The sequence below is a fragment of the Callospermophilus lateralis genome, chromosome 16 (assembly GCF_048772815.1).
Source record: "Callospermophilus lateralis isolate mCalLat2 chromosome 16, mCalLat2.hap1, whole genome shotgun sequence".
NCBI classification, from domain to species: Eukaryota; Metazoa; Chordata; class Mammalia; order Rodentia; family Sciuridae; genus Callospermophilus; species Callospermophilus lateralis.
Genome location: NC_135320.1, coordinates 87,660,488 through 87,680,414, shown reverse-complemented (window position 1 = coordinate 87,680,414; position 19,927 = coordinate 87,660,488). Strand labels below are relative to the sequence as shown.

The 19,927-nt window shown below is 52.5% G+C and overlaps 1 protein-coding gene across 1 annotated transcript in view; it reads left to right on the top strand.

Annotated features, from left to right (window-relative positions):
- The window catches only part of Col22a1 (collagen type XXII alpha 1 chain), a 216,866-nt gene that overhangs the window by 32,346 nt on the left and 164,593 nt on the right, over nt 1-19,927 (top strand). The window contains exons 4-10 of the mRNA XM_076836022.2: nt 1,768-1,879; nt 6,664-6,787; nt 11,170-11,445; nt 11,867-11,947; nt 13,057-13,173; nt 17,214-17,258; nt 18,360-18,422. Of these exons, the coding sequence (XP_076692137.2) occupies nt 1,768-1,879; nt 6,664-6,787; nt 11,170-11,445; nt 11,867-11,947; nt 13,057-13,173; nt 17,214-17,258; nt 18,360-18,422 (818 nt within the window). The remainder of the gene's footprint in view (nt 1-1,767; nt 1,880-6,663; nt 6,788-11,169; nt 11,446-11,866; nt 11,948-13,056; nt 13,174-17,213; nt 17,259-18,359; nt 18,423-19,927) is intronic.

The window sequence follows — 19,927 nt, the reverse complement described above, 5'->3', positions numbered from 1 at the left end:
CCATGTGGGCTGGGGGCTGCGCTGGCCCATGTGCAGAGGGAGCAGTGGGGGGGTGGGCTGTCCTCTGTGTCCTTCAGTGAGTTTCTCCCTCCACCCGGTGCTGCCTGTCTCCTGCAGCTCAGGGGTCCCGCAGGATCCATGCAGGACTCTTCCCTGATGGGAGTGGTGACTGCTCTTTGCTGAATTTGCTCTTTGGAAATCTGGTCTCGTATAACCAGGTGACCGTGGGGTGTTCTGGGGGAAGTGGCAGAGGAAACTGCAATCATTATGACAAGAAAGTGATCAACATAAAAGCTTCATTGCGGGCCACTTGCTGTATGGCAGGCATGCAGGGAGAGCATCGTGTTGTGTCCTTCAAGTCACAGAAATCCCGAGGCACCTTCCAGAACAATCCCCTTTAAACAGATGAAGAAACCAGGGAACAGGGATGTCAGGCAACCTGCCCCAGGTCACACAGTAAGGGCATCGTGGTTGCAAGCACAACCCAGCCCTGTCTGATTCTAAAACCCCAAATCCCCATCAGCATGAAACTCCTTCCCTCCCTGCCCATCCTCCCTCAGGACTCGGCACTGAGCAGATTCTCTAAATCAGGTCGGGAATGGATAAGCAATCTCGGTGGTGGAAGGGGCTTTGGTCATTATCACGTGAGCCCTGTGAGCTCATTTCCTGTTTTCATGGCAGCATCTTAGAATGGTGGAGAGAGCCAGGGACTTGGAGTGAAGTCATGGGTGATGTGCCACTGATAGCAAGCCTTGTGCCGCCCTGGGGATGCGCAGCTATTTCATCCCGGCTGTCCTCTCAGCCTCCCTCTACCCTTGGAGAGCTGTCCCAGGCCCGAGGCCACAGTCCCCAGTCAGTGTGGTGTCTGCTGTCAGCCTCCACCGTGGGCGTTATCCTCGGGCCCCTCTGAGGAGCTGGTCTGCAAAACCCATCAGCCCTCCAGACGGGTCTGGACAGCTTTGTAAAGGATCCCACCCTGGGGAGATGTGGCTCGGGATGTGCTGTGGTGGACGGCGGCTGGTCCCTCCGGCTCTGTGGACTTCCGGCTGTCTGCCGAGTGTGTGTAGGACCTTATCCAGTTGTCACAGCAGCCCTGTCTGGTGGACACTGTGGCCTTCCTTCTACCAGCAAGGGCTGGAGGCTCCTGCTGGGACGGGACTTGCCAGCCTCGCACAGATGCAGATGTGGGCCTGGGCAGGTTACACCCCATCCCTCAACCCAGCCCAGGCCCTGCTTGTCACATCACTTTACATTGACAATGACTCTCAGGGCCTCTATGGGGGGGGAAACAAACCCAACAAAAGCACCTTTCACTCGTGCAAAATCCTGAAGACAGTCTTCTTCTCTGGGATATATCTTTAAGTCGGGAAACTTAAATGCTACCAAACTATAATCAAAACAAAAATTGTAGCAGCAGGAAGGAAAGCCCTTCAATTGAGGGTTTGCTGTGGAGCCAGCACGTGCTCCGGGCTTCTGCAGCAGCCAGGCCTGGCGGCAGGGGACACCAGCCGCCTCCCTTTTGTCCTGTGCTTGGTTGTGACCCAGGATGCCCTGTGGGAGCACAGCAGCTGCATGCCCTGCACCTTCTTGCTGGGATGGGTGTTGGAGCCCTCTGTCGGGGTGGCCCTGTTTTCCCTGGACATCAATTCTTGCAGCACCTCTGTCCTCTGGCAGGGTGGCAGGCCACCTTCCAGAGAGCGCGGTGCCTTCCTTGCCCCTCACGGTCTCCCTGTGTGGAGCTCACTCCCACTTCTTCTCTTTGCACAGGTTTTGACCTGATGGATTTGTTCAGTGTGAAGGAAATCTTGGGGAGGAGAGAGAACGGAGCACAGAGTTCCTACGTTCGGATGGGATCCTTCCCCGTGGTGCAGAGGACAGAGTGAGTGGTCATGTCTCCTTCCAGACCCAGCCTGGAAGCCTTGGGAAAGGGCAGGAGAGGGACTGGCAGCCACAGTGGCATACCGGTGCTGAGTTGGGCTTTGTCCTGCTCAGTGGTGCCTCAGTGGTCCCAGGAAGATGAAACCACAGACCTGAAAATCCAACCTGTGTCCTTGACCTTCTAGTGTCCTTGACCTTAACAGTTCTCTGGTTCTTTTATGCCCATTGCTCCATTCACATCTGGCATTGATCATATACATTTTTCTATCAATTTAAGTAACAAACATAAAGGTCAGTGGTACATAGCACCTCCTACAGACCAGGGCTGCAACGCATGTGGACACAGTCCATCCCAGAATCACCCAGCGGTTCTGGCCAGTGGAGTCCCAGCTGCATGTTGACTGGGACTGGTCTCACCCTCTGTGCCTTGGTGCTCTGCTTTCCAACAGAGAGGAATGTCCCTGCCCTGCACTGTCCCTGAGAGGATCTGTGTAAAGGTCTGGCCAGCGTCTGACACCCAGTGGGTTTCTGGTCAAGGGCTAAACATGATCCCAAAACAAAGGCTCAGTTTTTCTCACTGCAGACAGATCATTTGAAAGCAGAAATGATGCTTCATGCTTCTGCCCTGTCTCCATCTTAAAACTCTTTAATTGCTTCCAAGCAAATGGCCCCTGTGAGATCTGGCCACCTGGCCTCCCTTGCCACCGGCCCGTCTCCCAGCCTGAGAGACACCTGCCATCCCACGGCTTTGTTGATGTCTTTCCCCACCTGAGGCCACTGCTCTCCTCCTCCTTCAGGGAGGGCTTCACCAGGGAGTTCCTGGGACACTGTCTCTGAGCTCCTGGACCAAAAGGCTGTCCCTTTGGGCACTCTGCTCACAACCTGCGTTCCTGCACCACACACGCACACACACTTGCTGTTGTCAACCAGCCATGCAGATGGCCTTCAGGGACAGGCCCAGGCCGCTTCCCCTCGCACAGTCCGAAGCCCCCTGGGGAAGCTCGGAACCAGAGTCGGGGACCAGCGGATCTGTGCTGAGCCAGGGAGTCGGGAGCCACAGCCATGGTGCCTGCCCTGCAGGTGCCGGCCAGGGGAGGTGCCCGCACGTCGGGTCGGGGTTTTTGTGGGGTCCTTCAGCTCAGTGAGCATCTTCCATATGCCAGCTGTGCCCCTGGCCTGGGTCACCTCATCCGCGGCTCCAGCGCCTGCGTTCCACGAGGTGACCACAAGGCAATCCCCTCCTCTCCAGAGCCTGGCTTCATGCTGACCTGGAGGTGGCAAGTGCAGGGGGTTGGGTGGACTCTAGGCTTCGTCCTCACATCACGACCCCGATGCGATTCCCCAGCCATAGGCCTTGTAAATAGAAAAAGCCTCGTATAACTTCTCCTCACTGGAGAGTGCGACTGGGAGAGAAGGAGACAAAGAGAGGAAGCGAAAGTTCAAATCTGAAGCAAGGGCCTAACAGGAGCCTCCCACTTCCTAATGATGCCTCATCAATAGAAGGTTTTATTTTTTTATTTTTGGTTTGGTACTGGGGATTGAACCCAGGGGTGGTCTACCACTGAGCCATGACCCAACCCTTTTAACTTTTTATTTTGAAACATGGTCATGCTAAGTGACTGAGAGTCTTGCTAAGATGCCGAGGCTGGCCTCAAACTTCTGCCTCAGCCTCCTGAGTTCTGGGATTACAGGCTTGTGCCACCACACCCAGCCACACCTGAACATTGCTTTAGGTGCTGTTCTGTGGAATGCTGGATGGGATATGGTTTCTAGGTAATGGACTTGAGCTCATGTTATGTTCACAGTTGTCCTAAGGACTTTCTACATGGTTCACATTTGTTTTAATGGCAAAATTCCAGAAACAACATCAAGCCCACGAAGCTCTGAAATTTTAAGGAAGAAAAAATTTGCATTAATTTCTAAAGCTTTGAAATTCATGCACACACACACACGCGCGCACACACACACACACACACACACACAATCTGCAGGGTAATTTTACTCATCTTGAAAAGGGATGACACTTTTAATATGTATGCTTTTTTATCTCTTGTTGGATATGCAAAGGGCATTTTATGTGTCTTATCTGATTTATTTCTCACTACAATAAAATGAGATAAACTAGGCAGGCATTAATCTCATTTATCTATTCAACATTTGAGACTCTAAATGAGGCAGTAACTGGTTCAAAGCCTCACAGTTGTGGGAGGAGGAAGTGGGCTTCACACTCAGGGCCTCTAGCTCTAGACCCTTGCCCTGGGCACTGCTGCCCCATAATCTGCCAAGTTCATACGGAAAGGATTAGATTATGACATTTTCCTTCCTGAACATTCTGCAAGGGCTCCCCCCTTGACTGTACTGACTTTTTCTTAGGATGTGTGTGTGTGTATGCGTGCGTGTGTGTGTGTGTGTGTGTGTGCGTCTGTGGATGTACTTAAAAGAAGAGAGTCTGTTTAGAAAGAAAACAACAGGAGAGTTGGACTCACTGAGGAAATAAGGAGGAGGAGAGTGAAGTCAATGTCTCTGTGGCTACCAAATCTGTGTCTGTGACCCGCTGGGAACGCCTGTCCTCTTCCCCCGTGGGCAATGACTTGGTGCTTCCCCCTGTGCCGAATGACTGGGTGCTGGAAGGAGCAAATGGACCATTGTCATTGCTGAATTTGGAAGACAAGAGGCAGTTTGGGACTGGCTAGGGTGGAGCAGGGAATTGTCCCTGAATTCTGGGGACTCCCAAGTGCTGTGAGTGATGGGATCTTCTTCTGTCTGGGAGTGGTCCTGGGTGAAATCTCAGTGCAGGGACTGACATTGAACAGCTGCTGGGCCACCTCCTGTCATAGATGTGTGCACTAAGGCTCCGAGAGGATCAGTCTTTGGCCACAGGTTCTACAGCTAAATGAAGGGTCCCTGAGGATCTGCAAATCTGAGAACCAGGAACCCAGCTGCCTCCCACTTCCCTTCCTGGCTGTCTGGCCAGACAGTTTCCACCTCCTCCAGTGGCGATGCAAGTGAAGGTGCAGTCAGCCGACATGACATTCAGGCCCCCGGGTGGGGGCTCTGCCCTGCTGCATCAGTTAACCTGCAGGGCCTGGGTGCCCTCTCCTGTAGCGTGAGCATCAAATTTTTCTGCGTGATTTCTTCACAGGAGAGGTGACCTGTGCATCACAGATCAGTTGGGCCTGCATCGAGCCCTCAACCAATACTTATTTTTAAATTAAATCTTAGAATCTTATATCAAAGAGATCATCTGTGAGTAATTTATTGCATCTAAAAAAACACTACAGAAAAGCAAGCTAACCTTCATTTTGAGAGGATTTGTGTCCAGGAGAGATCTGTGGTCTCCACCTGGGGAACTTTCCCCCTGCGTGTGTGTGTGTGTGTGTGTGTGTGTGTGTGTGTGTGTGTGTGACAGCTCGGGTAGGAGAAATGCTCTGGTCATCTAGTGAGTGGGTCCAGTGGTGTTGCTAGGTGGCCAGGGCTGCTGGAACCTTCCTCTGGGGAAATTATACAGGCCCTGCATTATGGACGGGGAAAGGATTTCTCTACGGAACCAATATTGAAGGTGTTCAAAGTTGGCATGCCTGCACACTCTGAGCTCTGTGGTAGGTGCCAAGGGACAGCGACTTGTCAGTATCTCCTCACTGGGGAAATTTTCCTCTTGAGGAAAATGTGGGGAGATGGAGGGAAAGAGGCCAGGTGGCCGTGAGTTGAGCAAATGAAGAGAGAGTGATGTGTGGTGAAGGAGATCACCAGCTACCAGCAGGGATGCCAAGTCCATAGAGCCTTTGCTACCCCAGAGGGTTAGGGGTGAGGAGCTGCTCTGAGAGGCCGGGAGTTTGCTCAGGAGCCTCGGAGCCTGGGATGGGTGGAGATAAAGCCCAGTGGGCTGAGGATGCCCGGGAGCACAGAGAGACGGGGGCTCGGATCTTGCTGAATGACTGGGTGCTCGAGGGACCAAATGAACAATTTTCATTGCTGAATTTGGAAGACAAGAGATAGTTTGGGACTGGCTAGGGTGGAGCAGGGAATTGTGGATGCCTCCAGGTGATAGGGTAACCCACAGTGGGCTGGGCTGAGCCAGGGCCTGAGGGAGAGCAGGGGGTGTCTTGTGCCTCCGTCTAAATGCCATTTCCCAGGTGGTTCCTAAACAACAAAAATGCATTTGTCCCAGATCTGGAGGCCAGGGAGTGTAAGACTGATCCCCGCAGATGGTGGTCTTCTCACTGCGACCCCACGTGAGGCAAGGAGTGAACAAGCTCCATAGGACCTTTCACAAGTCCCCAGTCTCCCCATGAGGGTTCCGCCTTCAGGATCCCTTCACCTCCTCAAAGCCCCATCTTGGGGTCAGTGTCTCAATATGTGAATTTTGGGGGAACACAGATGTTGTGACTGTGGTGTCCTGGGACAAAGTAGTGTAAGACATCACGGTTTGGCCTTCTGAGAAGGAGCGGGGCAGGGAGAGGTGATTGTGAGGAGTCTCCATGGCACTTGGTCCTGGGGGAGTGGCCACTTGGCATTCCTTGTTGATGGTCAGTCACAGTGACCACGGAGTGACTGCAGGGTGTACTGCAGGGTGCCGAGGGCAGAGGTGGGAAGGCAATGCAGGGCCACCAGCTCAGGGTCTACAGAAGTTCTTCCTGACCTCGGGAAGAAGCAGCATTTGTAGGCCAAGAAGGGGGGTGTAGAGATGCTCAGGAGGTTGGGTTGGCAGGACTCACGGTGACAGGCGTGGGCCTCCACTGCCAGCCCTGCTCTCCTTGCTAAGCCTGGTGCCGTCTTTCTCCCTAGGGACGTGTTTCCCCAAGGTCTTCCTGATGAGTATGCCTTCGTCACAACCTTCCGGCTCAGGAAAACATCTCGGAAAGAAGACTGGTATATCTGGCAGATCATCGACCAGTATGGCATCCCGCAGGTACGGGCAGCCCGTGCGTCTCAAGGGTCCCAGCGCTCGCTGTTTCCTTCTCCCCGGGGATGGCATCTGTCACCGTGTTTCCTCCAGGAGCTTAGTCCTGGACCTAGAGAGGCAGAGGGTCAGGTGTGCAGAGCCTCAGGGAACCTTCAGGGAACAATCACATGACCTGCTTTCCCTGATGCTCCGGGGAAGAGAACCTAGCTCGTGTCCTCAGGGACCGTGCCCAGGCAGAGAGGTGGCCAACAGCTCTGTGTTGGTGCCATGAGTGACACAGCTTTGTAACACAGCCCAGAAGAGATGGGCCAGCGTCAGATAGACCTGAGTGGGACCTGGTGTCCACTCCTCTCTGAGTGTGACCCTTGGGACCAAACTTGTTCTGAATCTTGCTTCTCAGCTGGGAAATGTAAAACAGAGACTATCTGCCATGAATGGTTGTTAGAAGAGTCATATAAAATGACATATGCAAACATTATCCAGAATAGTTCTGATACATAATAAAAGCTTGCCAGGAACAGGTCCCTGCTGATGAATGGAGTTGGTTTTCTTTGATTTCTTAGGGTTTCTTATGACTGAAGCTCTGAACTTTGTCTTCACCCACCTCTGGTGTCTCCAGAGTAGAATGGCCCTTCAGTGGCACGTAGCTCAGTGAGGAAAGTCAAATCTCAAAGTCAAAGCCGTCATACAGTCTCTTGGCTTGAGATGAAAGCAGTTCTACCTTCCCTTCTCTACAAACCCTCTCATTCTCAGAGCTTGCAGACGGGCCACATCTGTGTCCTCTCCTGGAAGCGGAGCCTGGTGCAGATGCTGCTCACCTTCAGCTGGGGGACACTGTCTAAATTTGTGTGTGGGGATAAAATAAAACAAAAACACGCTCAAATGATTCGACAGATACACAGTCGCAATCATCTTGACTCCTCCAAAGCAGCCGGTCCCTGTCCTGCGACTGGAGCCGGATCTGGCAGGGCACACTCTGTGTACCAGCACGCGCCTGCTCTTGGTGGGGGCCAGGGATGGCTCTGGGTGATCTCAGCTCACTCAGTCCTCATCACAGCCTTGAGCAGCTTCTCCTGTCCGCCTCTCACAGAGGAGAAGATGGAGCCACGGGGGGTGAGGACTTTGCCTAACCGTTCACAGGAGTTGAGGGGGGAACCCAGGCAGTGCTCTCCCGTGCCGTGCTTTGCACTATGTGCTCAGCTGGCCTGGCCGTAAGCTGTCCCAAGTGACCTCTGCAGCATCCCTGGTCAACTGAGACATGCACGTTTTCAGGCATAACTGCCGAGAGGCCCAGTGTTTCCCAAGAGTGGAAGGCGGAAGGAGGGCTTGAAACTCTTCTGTGGAGGCTGCTTTTCTGGAGGGGAGGCAGCCCACTGAACCCCGTCCTTCTGCGTCTCCTGTTATGTGAATTTGTCTCTCCAGTTTCTCAGGTCTGGCTGGTGGGACTGGGCGCCTGCCATGACATTCCTGTGGGTGAGCCCGCACCACCCCCTGTCTGGGTTCTCTTCTTTCATGGCATTTGCAGAGCCGTGTGATCCCCGTCTGCCCCGTCGATATCCTGTCCTCCTTCTGCCGGAAAGAGCAGGGTGTTACTGCAGAGCCACGCAGAGGATGAGTTTACCTCGAAAGTCTTGTGGCTCATGTTTGGAGAGACACCTGGCAGTTCACTTTCCCTAGGCAAGCCTTGGTTTAGTGCCTTTTGCTGGATTTGCCCACAGGGTCACCTCTGTGCCTTTGGGAATTGCTGGCCAAATACAAGGAATGTGGCCTGCCAGGAGGTGAGCTGCGTGCAGTGTGGGGTTAAGGCCCAGGATTATCACACCTGCGGACAGAGCCGCGGTCTGCGGACCTCACTGGGTGTTTACAAGCCCCCTTGGAAGCTAGCAGTTTTGCTCTTTGTCATGTGGGGCACTCACTCACTCCAGATATGATAAAGGGAAAGGAAGGAGTCCTGTGTGGCTGGAGCAGAGGGTCCATGTGTCTCAGGGGCTGTTGGAGAGGAGGCTGCAGAGCTGAGAGGAAGCATGTGGGGCTTCGTGTTGCAGAGTGGGCTCTGGGCAGGTGCAGGCTTGGGGGCGGACGCGTTGGTGAGGAGGCTGTGGTCACAGTCCAGGCGGGTGATGCTCACTCAGACCAGGCAGGGACAGAGAAATGGGAAGAAGTAACCAAACTCAGAACGTGCTTTGAAGATGGAACCAATAGGGTTGGCTGATGGCTCCGAGAGGTGAAGTGCCTTTCTCGAAGCCACCCAGCGAGTGCTGGTAGACACGAGGCTTCTGTGGGCCTGTGGGTGCCTCTCCTTGTCTGTACGCTGACGGAGATTGAAACATCCACAGGATGACCAAGTCCTCGGGAAGCCCTGAAGGTCGCAGGGACACAGGTTAAGCCTGTGACATTATTCTGAAGAAAGAGAAGACCATGTTTAGTCAGGAGAGCATTCGAGTGTGATATTAGGAGTGTTAGAGTATTAGCTGGGGCCCACAGCTCTGTTTTTACCCTATCCATGGTTATAAACAAGTGAGACGGTTAGTTAATCCATGGTCCTCCTTGGTTATACTAAGGCCAGGTTGTGCCCCGAAAGAGCGTCCAGAAGGCCTGGGCTGTGTCATGCTGGCTGCGACTGGTCCCTGCAGAGGGGGTCTTCCTTTACCTCAGGGACTTGCGTGTTCATTCATTTGCTACATTTTTTAATGGAGACCCCCATGTGTCCTTCATGGAACTGGAGTTGCAGAGATGAACAGGAGAGGAGAGAAAGAGTGAGGAAGGCAGAGAGTAAACAGGTGGACGTGAGATGAAGAAGATTCCCCATGCTGACATCTCATCGCAAGTCAGCATGCCTGGGGACCTCCGGGGCCACTTGCTTTGTGTCCACTGGGGAAGGGTTGGGTATAGTGGTGTCTCGGAACTCACTTGCTCAGGTTATCTGACCAAGATTTGGAACAGTGCTGGCACAGCAGTACCGTGTTAATTGTTGACACGCTTACTTATTCATTTCAATCTCACAGCAGGTTGAAGAAGTAGGTACTATGTTGTTCCCATCTTATAGATGAGGAAGCAGTACAGAGAGGTTAAATAACTTGCCTCAGGCCACACAGCTCTAAAGTGACTTACTGGCTTGGGTTAGTGAGGCAGCCAACAGCCTAGGGGACCCAAATTCCTAATGCACAATTGGATGAAGCAGGAAGGGCTTGGGGAGAGAATGTGGATGAGGGTGTGTGTTAAGGGGCTCAGAAGGAACTCTGTGCAAGCTGCTACCTGGGCCTGGATGGGGACCCCGGGAGGATGCATGTCTGGTGAGATGGTGAGCAGGGAGACCCCCAAGGAGCCATGGCACAGGGAGGTACAGCCACTCTGGAGGCCTAGGGAAGCCAGGAGGTGGGGCAACAGATGGCCGCCCCTTTCTCCCGCTGCCCTTTGATCTCCGCTCCAGTGGGCTTTGTGGGGCTAACCTCAACGGCTGGCCAAGGGCTCAGGAGCCAAAGGGGCGGAGCCTTGCAGGTCAGACTCTGGGTGCAGGGAGCCCGCAGGCGGGTCAGGGCAGAGGAAGACGGACGCCACAGAGGAGGAGCGGGCATGTGCCCTTCCACTCGTCCGCTCCATGAATTCTCACTGCACATCCCCCACGTTCACGCCCCAGTGAAGTTTCCCTCTGGTCCATTGTTGCTGGACTTGCCTGTCACAGAGGATGTTCCGCGAGTTCTGTAGAGAGGATGAAGAAATGAGCGTGCGGCTGGGAACGTGTTCAGCCATTCATTCTTACAGAGCAAACACAAGCAGAGCTTTCTTCCAAGCTGGCCCTCGGCCAGAGGCATTGCGCACAGGCTGGCTTCTCCAATGACCCAGATGAGGAGCCTCTGCCACCAAGGGGCTTACTCCACTGGAGCTCCTACCGAATCTTCAGGGTGACAGAGAGTACTGGTTGACAGACACGGCCAGTCTGGTACCCAGCACCCCACACAACACGTTTGGTTTAGCCCACCCAGGGTTGTAAGAGACCCTGAAGCTATCTTGGATTTCTGGGTGGTCTTGTGACTTCACTTCCTCCGCACCAGTTGAGCTGCCTGTCACAAAGTCTCTCTTACCTGCATAGCCCCTCAGGCAGGTGAGTTTGGGCCCCTGGACTGACATGAGTGGTTCTTCCACTTGACCTGGGGCTCAGGGAAGCTCCTGATGCCTTTGCACCAAGGAGAAAGCTGAGGCTCAGAGAGGTGACGTGACTGGCCTGAGGTCAGACAGCAGTTGAGCAGGTAGGAGTCACAGCGAGGCTCTGACTCAGTTTGATGAGGCCGGCCTCTGCCATCCCCTGCACTTCTCCTGTTCCTTGCATGGTCCCATGTAGCTAAAGGCACCTGCTAGGTGCTCTAGGAGTCATTGGTGCCTCTTCCCAGGTCTCCATCCGGCTGGACGGTGAGAACAAGGCTGTGGAGTACAGCGCCGTTGGTGCCATGACAGATGCCGTCAGGGTGGTCTTCCGAGGTCCCCGGGTCAGCGACCTCTTTGACAGAGACTGGCACAAGGTGGCCCTGAGCATCCAAGCCCAGAACGTCTCCCTCTACATCGACTGTGCACTGGTGCAGACGCTGCCCATCCAGGAGAGAGAGAACATCGACATCCAGGGCAAGACCGTGATTGGCAAGCGTCTGTATGACAGTGTGCCCATTGACGTGAGTCCCAAGGCCTGTGCAGGGCTTCACTTAGCCTACAGAGCAGAGCAGCCCAGAGAGGTTGAAACAGCAGCATAAAGAACTTTCAGAGCTGGTGCAGCTGCATCGTGGGGCTTTCTTACCTGAAGTCACAGTGACATGGGAGGGGAAGAGGGTGTGTCCATGCATGTGGCAGAGGCCACATTCCCTGCAGAGTAGAAAGAAGGAAAGCCCCCAGCCTCCCTTGCATGTGGACTCTCTCTTTAGAAGGCGGGTAGATGCATAGATGATGCTCAGGCTCCCTCTGAAGTCCTAGAGTGGAACTCAGGGTAGGCAGGCCCCGGAGGAGGATGTGGGGCCTGGACAGGACCTGTTGGGCACCATGAAGGTTTCTGGGTTCCAAGGTCCCTAAAACTCATTGGCTCTCCCCATTCCTTTACAGTTTGACTTACAGCGGATTGTGATTTACTGTGATGCAAGACACGCGGAGCTGGAGACTTGCTGTGACATCCCCTCGGGACCGGTGGGCAGATTCCTGGGCAGGGGCTGCAGAGGGAGGGGTCCAGGGCTTAGGAAGGGGAAGCCAGGGTCGGGGGGCATTGGCCTTCAGGATGGGTCTGTGGGGAGCTGGGTGCTCATGTTTGAGTTCCTGTCCACACAGCATGGGGCTCAGGAAGCTGAGTGAAACAGGTCCTCTAGGGAGCTGCTGCAGTCTGGCCATCAGTCAGGGGGCCCCCAAAGCTGTCGATCAAGTGATGAAGCCCAGCTTTGGGGAGCTTGGGAGGCAGAGTCTGAAGGTGTCCCAGGGAGTAACCAATGCTCCATGCTACCAGTGCTCAGAGGCTGGGGAGGCTGCAGTGCCCTGGGGGGCAGTGAGACAGGGAGATCAGGACATGGATGGCCCCAGAGACCAGAGTGTCCCCTTTGGCCCCTCCATACAGGATCTGCTCCCGCTCGTAACTCACCACCTACCCCTTTCAGTGCTCCCCCCCAACCAAATCCCAGTTCCGAGGCTTTCTCCAGAGACGGAAATCACCCGCTTTCTGGTGCTGAAGGGTAAAATCCACACACTATGCACAACACTTGACTGGCCCAGTCTCCAGGGCTCAGTGAGTGCACGGTCACTGCCTGTCTCAGCACCCTTGTGGTGTACAGGTGATAGACCTGGTTGTGGAAAGAGAGGGGAGGGAAGAAAGGAAGGAGAAGAGAAATGATCGTGTGCAAGAGGATAGAAGGAAGAGGAGGAGGTGGTGAGGCTCAGACACCACCTACCAGGTGCAAGACCCCGAGGAGACATTTTCCCATTTGTCTCATTAAATCCTCTGATGATATTGTGAAGAAAACACCCTGTGCCTATCTGACAGAGGAACACTGATGCTCAAGGGTCAAGTGGTTCCTGCAGGTTTCCCAGTCGGCCAGAGGAGGGGTTGAGGCTGGACTGATCAGACCTGGCTGGCTCCAGGAGCCAGGAGCCCAGTGGCCCTCCTGCTGCACCACATACTCAGGATGCTCATGGTCATCTGGTTCCCTTCGCTTCCCTGGCTCCTTGGAAGCTCCAGAGACCTCGGCCCTCACCAGGGAGCAGTGGTTGGATGAGCAAGCAGATTCTGACCCAGTGACCTTTCCTTCCAGTGCCAGGTGACTGTGGTGACAGAGCCTCCGCCTCCACCCCTGCAACCACCCACCCCTGTCAGTGAACAGATTGGGTTCCTGAGGACCATCAACTGCTCCTGCCCACCTGGAGAAAAGGTACCATCCATCCGGAGTCTACCCTTGGTTCCCAGCCTGCAGCCCCAGAGAAGAGTGGGGCAGGGCTGGTCCCCAGAGCCATGGGGGCAGTGAGGTGGGAGTTTCCCATCATGCATCTGGTCACTGGGTTAGGATGCCCCCAGGCTCACAATGGCTTTCAGCCAGAACACTATTCGTGTTTGTTGGATCTCCTGGTTTTTTTTTTTGTTTTTTTTTTTTAATTTTGGAATTCACCAGAAGGGGAGATGCTCAGACCCAGCTCGAATTAATGTTTTCCTAAGGTTATTAATGGTGTCCTGGGATTTCTCTGGCTCTGATTTGTGTCCTCTCCACTCATGTGCAGCTAAGTCCAATGAGATATGTTGGTGAGTAAGACCCAGAACAGGGCCATGAGTGACGGTTTGGGCATGCTCTGCAAGTTCTTCTCAACAATTCCTTTAATCAGCCACACTCTATAATCCGACTCTGTGTATAACAGTGAAATGTATTTGTTCCCAATTTTGAAAAGCAGTGCATTTCTAGGAACATCACTGCCACCATCCATTGGGCTATGTCTCCTCATGTGCCTGAGGCTCTGATTTGTCTGCTTTTTCAGTAGACGAGTGGCCCTTGATAAGAAAAAAGTGTTCCTCACTGTTGGAGCTGAGAGAACCAAAACATATTCACAAAGGATAAACCAAAGTAGAACTGTGCAAGGAAGGTTTCTGGAGTCTGCTAGACGATCACCCCAGGGCCCTTGACCTCAGCATGCACTGTGCCCAGCTCTACCTGCACCTGCCAGGGACAGGCCAGCATAGAGGAAGGATGCGATGGTTCTGTTTGGGGCTGGGAGTACTAAGACCAAAAGCTGAAATGTGGTTGTAGGTCGCTGGCGCAGGCACATTTGGGATGTGTTTTTAATAGTCCTCTTGGCAAGGTGTCCTGGCATATTCTCCCTTTCCCTCTCTCCTCTCCTCTGTTAGATTTCACATGCTCCCTCTTTATTTTTGTTTTACCTAGAAAGCCAGACCCCAGGGGGCCAAACCCTAGGGAGGAAGGGCCCTTAGGAACTCTAAGTCAAATGGGCTTGCCCAACCCTGGCCCAACTTGCCAAAGGCCTAACCAAAAGCCAGCCCGTTGTGCCCCAAGCTGGAGCCTTTTGGGTGTCACAGATGAAGTTAAGAGCCCTCAACCTGATGCCCAGGTTAGGGTGGAACAGACAGAGGAAGGAGCAAGGTGTGTGCACACAGCACAGGGGATTGGCTCCTCCTGCAACCAGGTGGCTCAGATCTGCTCAGGTCTGTGGGTTGGTTCTACATGTCAACAAAATAACAGAAGCAGCTGTGTAAACCCCAATCCTTCTGAATCCTGTTGCCTTTGTAACCCCCAGTGAGAAGGGCAATGGTCTGGAGAGGTTTTAATCTTTAGCCACCACGCACAGACGGGGAGCTCAGCCAAACCAGCTCTGCCCAGGCCACAGCTCCCCTCGGAGCCAGGCCATGCCCTGGCAGGACCTCAGGAGGGGAGTCTGGGGTCCAGCAGTCCTTGCTTCCCTTTCCCGTGGCTCCCCACTCTCTAGCCCTCCCCTGATCTCCTTGGTGTGGTTTCAGGACACTCCTCCACTGTTCCACCCTGCATGACCCATGCTGGGGCCCAGGTGCCAAATAGCCTCATCCCACATGTTCCCCTTCCAGGTGTCTGGCAGTACCTCTGGTTCCTTGGAGGGGCTGCGGTTTTCCCTGCCTTCTGGCATTGGCATATGGAGCAGCTTTGACCTGGAACACCTTTTCCTACCCTTTGGGTCCTCTCCCTGACTACACCTGATCTTCCAAGACATGGCCAAGGAACCCTTGCTGATTCCCCCTCCTTCCCTCCAATTATCACCATCCACCCAGGCAGTCTTTACTGAGTACCTGCTGTTTCCAAGGCATTAAGTCCCTTTCTTCTCCCTGACTTCCACCTGCCAGAACAATGACCATGCTGTCCCCTGGTCTTAGCTCCCATACGTCCTACTTCTGGAGGACCATCCTGAATCATTACATGTCTGTATTTGGGGGACTACTGCTTCTCCTGGTTTAGAGAAGGCTGTTCAGTGATATCTGAATGGATGGATAAGTGGCCAGTGTTTGGAAAGGTGGATGGGTGGATAGCTGGAGGGACAGTGGGAGTGAGGGATAAAGGCACACACCCTCTCTTCCTCTTGGCAGGACAAGGTCCTGCTGTTGAAGCTCATTAGTCAGCTGACACAGTGTCAGCCATACATTCTGGATGGCATCACTCAGTGACCCATTCTTCATTCAGCCCATCATTTCTTATTTCTGAACTTAGACATAAGTGTCTACTATGTGCATGACATCCTACTGCACATGGAGACTTTTAAGACAGAATATGTCTCTCAAAAATCCTATAGTCTGGTTAGGGAACCAGGAGCTCAGACACCTGGCTCACCCTTGGGAGTTTACCACCAGGCCTGCTCCAGAGCTTCCCAGGCACAGGTAGGTGGGAGGGTGGGGAAAAGGTCAGGTAGGGGAGCCTCACAGTCAGCTGGTGAAGCAGGTGTGGCCTCTGCCTCCATCTGCATTTCTGTGAGAACCGCAGCACAGGGCAGGTGGTCAGAGTTCTCTCCTGGGGCAGAGCCCTGGCCACAGGCTGGCTTTTGTTCCAAGGGATTAAATCTTCCATTTGGTTTGCCAAACCTGTCTACTACTCACCAAGGCCAGCGCAGTGCCTTCTGGGTCTGCTTATATCTCTATGATCAATATTGTGGTGAGCATAAATGTGTCCAAGGCCTTGTGGAGGATACTCTGAAAGGTCAAGTACACACAAAATTATTAATCTTCCTTTGCAGGTACAGAGGTCCTCTGTGAATGCACTTGGAAGCTATGTGCTCCTGAAGTAGTCACATGTGTAGCTGTGACCAGAGCATGGGCTGTTAGTGGAGGAAGCATGTGTGGGAATGGGTGTGGGGTCACCTTCATTAATGGGATGATAGATCTACCTAAACAATCGTATGAGCCAGGTTGTATTTGTCTCCTGTATGGAGTACTTACAGGTACTTACAGTACTTACAGGTACATACTTACAGTACTTACCAGCTGCAGATCACATTTTTAAATCCAGTAACAAGATTGTTTTTCCCATTTAAAAAACTGAACAGTTTACTTTGAGAAATTGCTTATAGATATGTTGTGCTTTGTATTTTAGTGAAGAATAATGACATGAACCAATAGCAGCTAATGTAATTTTCTTTTTAATTGAATTGATGACATATTTGGGGGCAAAAAAATAGTCCATGGAAAGCATTTTGTTTATATTTGATATAGAAAAATTGCAGTTGCATGTATTTGTGAGGCACAAATGGATGCTATAATGTATGTATACAATTTAGAATGAGTATCCAAGCACAGTGGCATACACATGTAATCCTAATGACTCAGGAGGCTGAGGCAGGAAGATTGCAAGTTCAAGGCCAGCCTCAGCAACTTGGTGAGGCCCTAAGAAACTTAGTGAGAACCTGTCTCAAAATAAAAAAGTTTAAAAAAAGGACTGGGGATGTGGCTCAGTGGTTGAGCACCCCTGGTTTCAATCGCTGGCACCAAAATAAAAAAAGAAAAAATGTGAAATGAGTGAATCAAGCTAATTAATAAATTGTGCTTAGCATTTATTCCTCCTGTCTGAAACTTTGTGCCCTGTGACAAATGTGTCCCTCCCCGTTCTCCCACTCCCAGCTGTGGAAGCCACCTCTGCTTCTGTGTTTGGTATTTGGGGATTTCAGGTGTAAGTAAGGGCTTGTGCATTGGTCTTTCTGCTCCTGGGTTTGCTTGTTTCTCTTTACCCTCCAATGCCCGCCTCTGGAGGCCAAGTTCAGAGTTCCCTAGGTAGGTCTGCAGTTCAAAGAACCCGGGCTCTTGGCTGGTCAGCCAGTTCTCTTATCCAGCCTCTGGTCAGTACTTGGCTTCCTTCAAGGCTGACTTTTCAGTACATGGGGTGGCAAACCAGCTCATGATATGAGAAGGGGACAATGAAAATTGAGGCTTACTTGATTGTCTGTCTTCCTTTAGGGCGAGAAGGGCGCAGAGGGCGCTGTGGGACTCCCTGGTCTGAAGGTCAGTACTGGCATGACAGAGGTGCCCTTTGTGGCCTGTGTAGTCCTTGCTCCACGCTGTCAGGGTGACAGAGGGTTTTAGATGTCTGTCCTGCTCGCATCTTGCCCTCTTGCTGGTTGAAAGGCTAGGGTAAGAGCCAGAGGTGTCAGGTTTGGACCTGTGAGTCTCTGAACTGCTTAAGACTCCTTTCCTTAGACTGAATGTTCTTGAGTATGCAAGGGCAAGATGGCCAGACCCCAGCTAAGAGCAAGTCTGCTCTCACAGGTCCAACCCTCCAGGGATAGTTAAAACTCCATAAGGCCCTGCAAGCCCATGTGCTCCAGACATATTCAAGAAATTGGGTTTTTAAAATTTATTTAAATTGCATAAAATTCTTGTGTACAAAATTGGTGAACTCCATAGTCATACAAAGCCAGGTATCCCCCTGTGGGCCCCCATCCTCAGCATGGGCCATCTCCTTCCCCCCTTCATCTCCCACGGTGCCATCTTCTCCCATCACTGTTTGTCTTGGAAAACTGAGTCCTCAAGGTGCCAACTGTATGGTCAGGGAGTGGGAGAGCTCCACACCAGTGTGTAGTGTCACCCAGTGTGCTGCCTGGGGAAGGGGCTAGGTGTGGTGGTGGAGAACCTGGGCATAGCTGGGTTCCTCACTTCTGCTCCTTCCCTTTCTGCACTAGATCCCATCTGCCGGGCTCCCCTCTCCCCCTTCTGCTCTCCATTCATCTCCCCCGACCCACCTCTGTCTCTTCCTCTCCCTCTTGGTCCCCTCCTCCTGCCTCTCCTGGTTTTGAGTCCACCTGTCACATCACGATTGAACACCTGCTAAGGGCCAGGCACTGAAGTTGACACAGGGTTAGAGGGTGGTTAGGTCTTGTCCTCAAGTGCCCAAGTTTGGTGGTGCATGCAGATGGTGCATGCGAGTAATGTTTGGGTGACTTAGGTCACCTCCCTCTGCCAGGGTAGGACTTGTGGCCTCATCATGAAGTTGGCAGAAATGGCATCAGCTGCTCCTAGGGATTCAGGCAGGGTTGGCCATGGGCAGCCTGAGTGCGGCACTATCCACAACTAACTCAATGCTTATTTCTGGGTTCACCCCCTTAGGGAGACATAGGAGCCACTGGGCCACTAGGTGCTCCTGGACCCAAGGGAGAGAAAGGGGACATGGTAAGTCACATGCTTCTTCTCTGTGCGGTTGGGCCATGTGGCTGGTGTGGGGGACCAGGACCCTGATCATGCCAATCAGCCTGTGCTGAAGGCCTGGTGAGAGCCAGGCACCAAGCCCATTCCACCCATCGCGGGAGACCCATCTCCCTTCATTCTGGACATGGCCCTAGTGGCTTTCTGTCCTGGTCTCTTGCCCCTTCACCCATCCCCAGAATTCTGTACCTCCAAATTCACACTGTTGTGGTTGCTCATATTGGCCATTTCATGGGGTCCTCCCTCACTCTGGCCATTGTACATGCTCTTTTTTCTGTCAAGAATTTCTCCTCCACCCACCCTGTTTTCTCCTACACCCTTTTCTGCCTGGTGGTGGGTCAGGAAAGACATGAAAAACTACACACAGTTCAGGAGCCCAAGAGCTGGGGAGTATCTGGCTCCACCAAGACACTTAACCTCTCTGTTATCCGTTTTCTCGTCTGTGACATGGGGATGATAAGCAACTTGCTCAGCGGCAGTTTGAGGACTTAGTGAGTTAATGCTCACCAATGACCTAGAACAGGGCGGGAAGTCTTGTAAGGGCCATCATTGCTGCCACAATCACAGCAGTGGGCAGCATCAGTGATACACTTTGGTGCCAGATGAACCTCAAAACTTGTCCTTGGCACCAGTTGTGACCTTGAGCAAGTGTCTTAACTGACAGTCTCATTTACCCCATTGGCAAAACGGGAAGCATGACAACTGTTTTGCTTACAAAATGCTGTTTGTGAATGACAGCTGCCTTTTGGGGTGTGTGGGATAATAGTTGGTTCCTTCTAGGTTCTCACCATTAGGAGGGAACCCCAAAGTCCCTTCACAGAAGAACTCACCCAGATCTCCACTGCCTTCACCCATGTCACTGTAACCATCCAATCCACTCCTTGCAGGTGCTTTGTGTGATTCTGTTAGTTCTTATAACTTTTGAGATAGTCTTATTGCATCTCTAATGGGAATGGCACTGATCATTGACATCTGAGTGACTGTCCCCTATGGCAGGAACTCTTCTGCCATCTTCATCTGTTTTAACTTCATCTATTTTAATTCGAGTCCTGAGCACCCAAAACCACATAGTGAAAATATCATGAAGGAAGTAAAAATGCAGCTAGACAGCATTCACTGCCTCTGAGAGGAGTAGAGGAGAAATAAAGGAGCAAGAGACCTAGAAGACAAGGAGGGAGTGGTCTGGATGTCAGCAATAGAATTATGTGTGAATGTATTGAATGAGCCAAGCAAAGAGCAGGGATTTTCAGACAGAATATAGAAACAAGATCCAACTATCGTCCTGTCCATAGGGGACACAGAGATACACATAGAGTTCACGCCTTTCATGGGCAAGGCCTTGGGCCCATTTCCAGGACTGCAAAGCTTAACAAAATGGAAAACCCCAAAATATACAAATAGGTAGAAAGTAGAAGGATGGAAAATAAATACTCTGAAACCAAAAGGACATAAAAAATGGAGTAATTATTTCA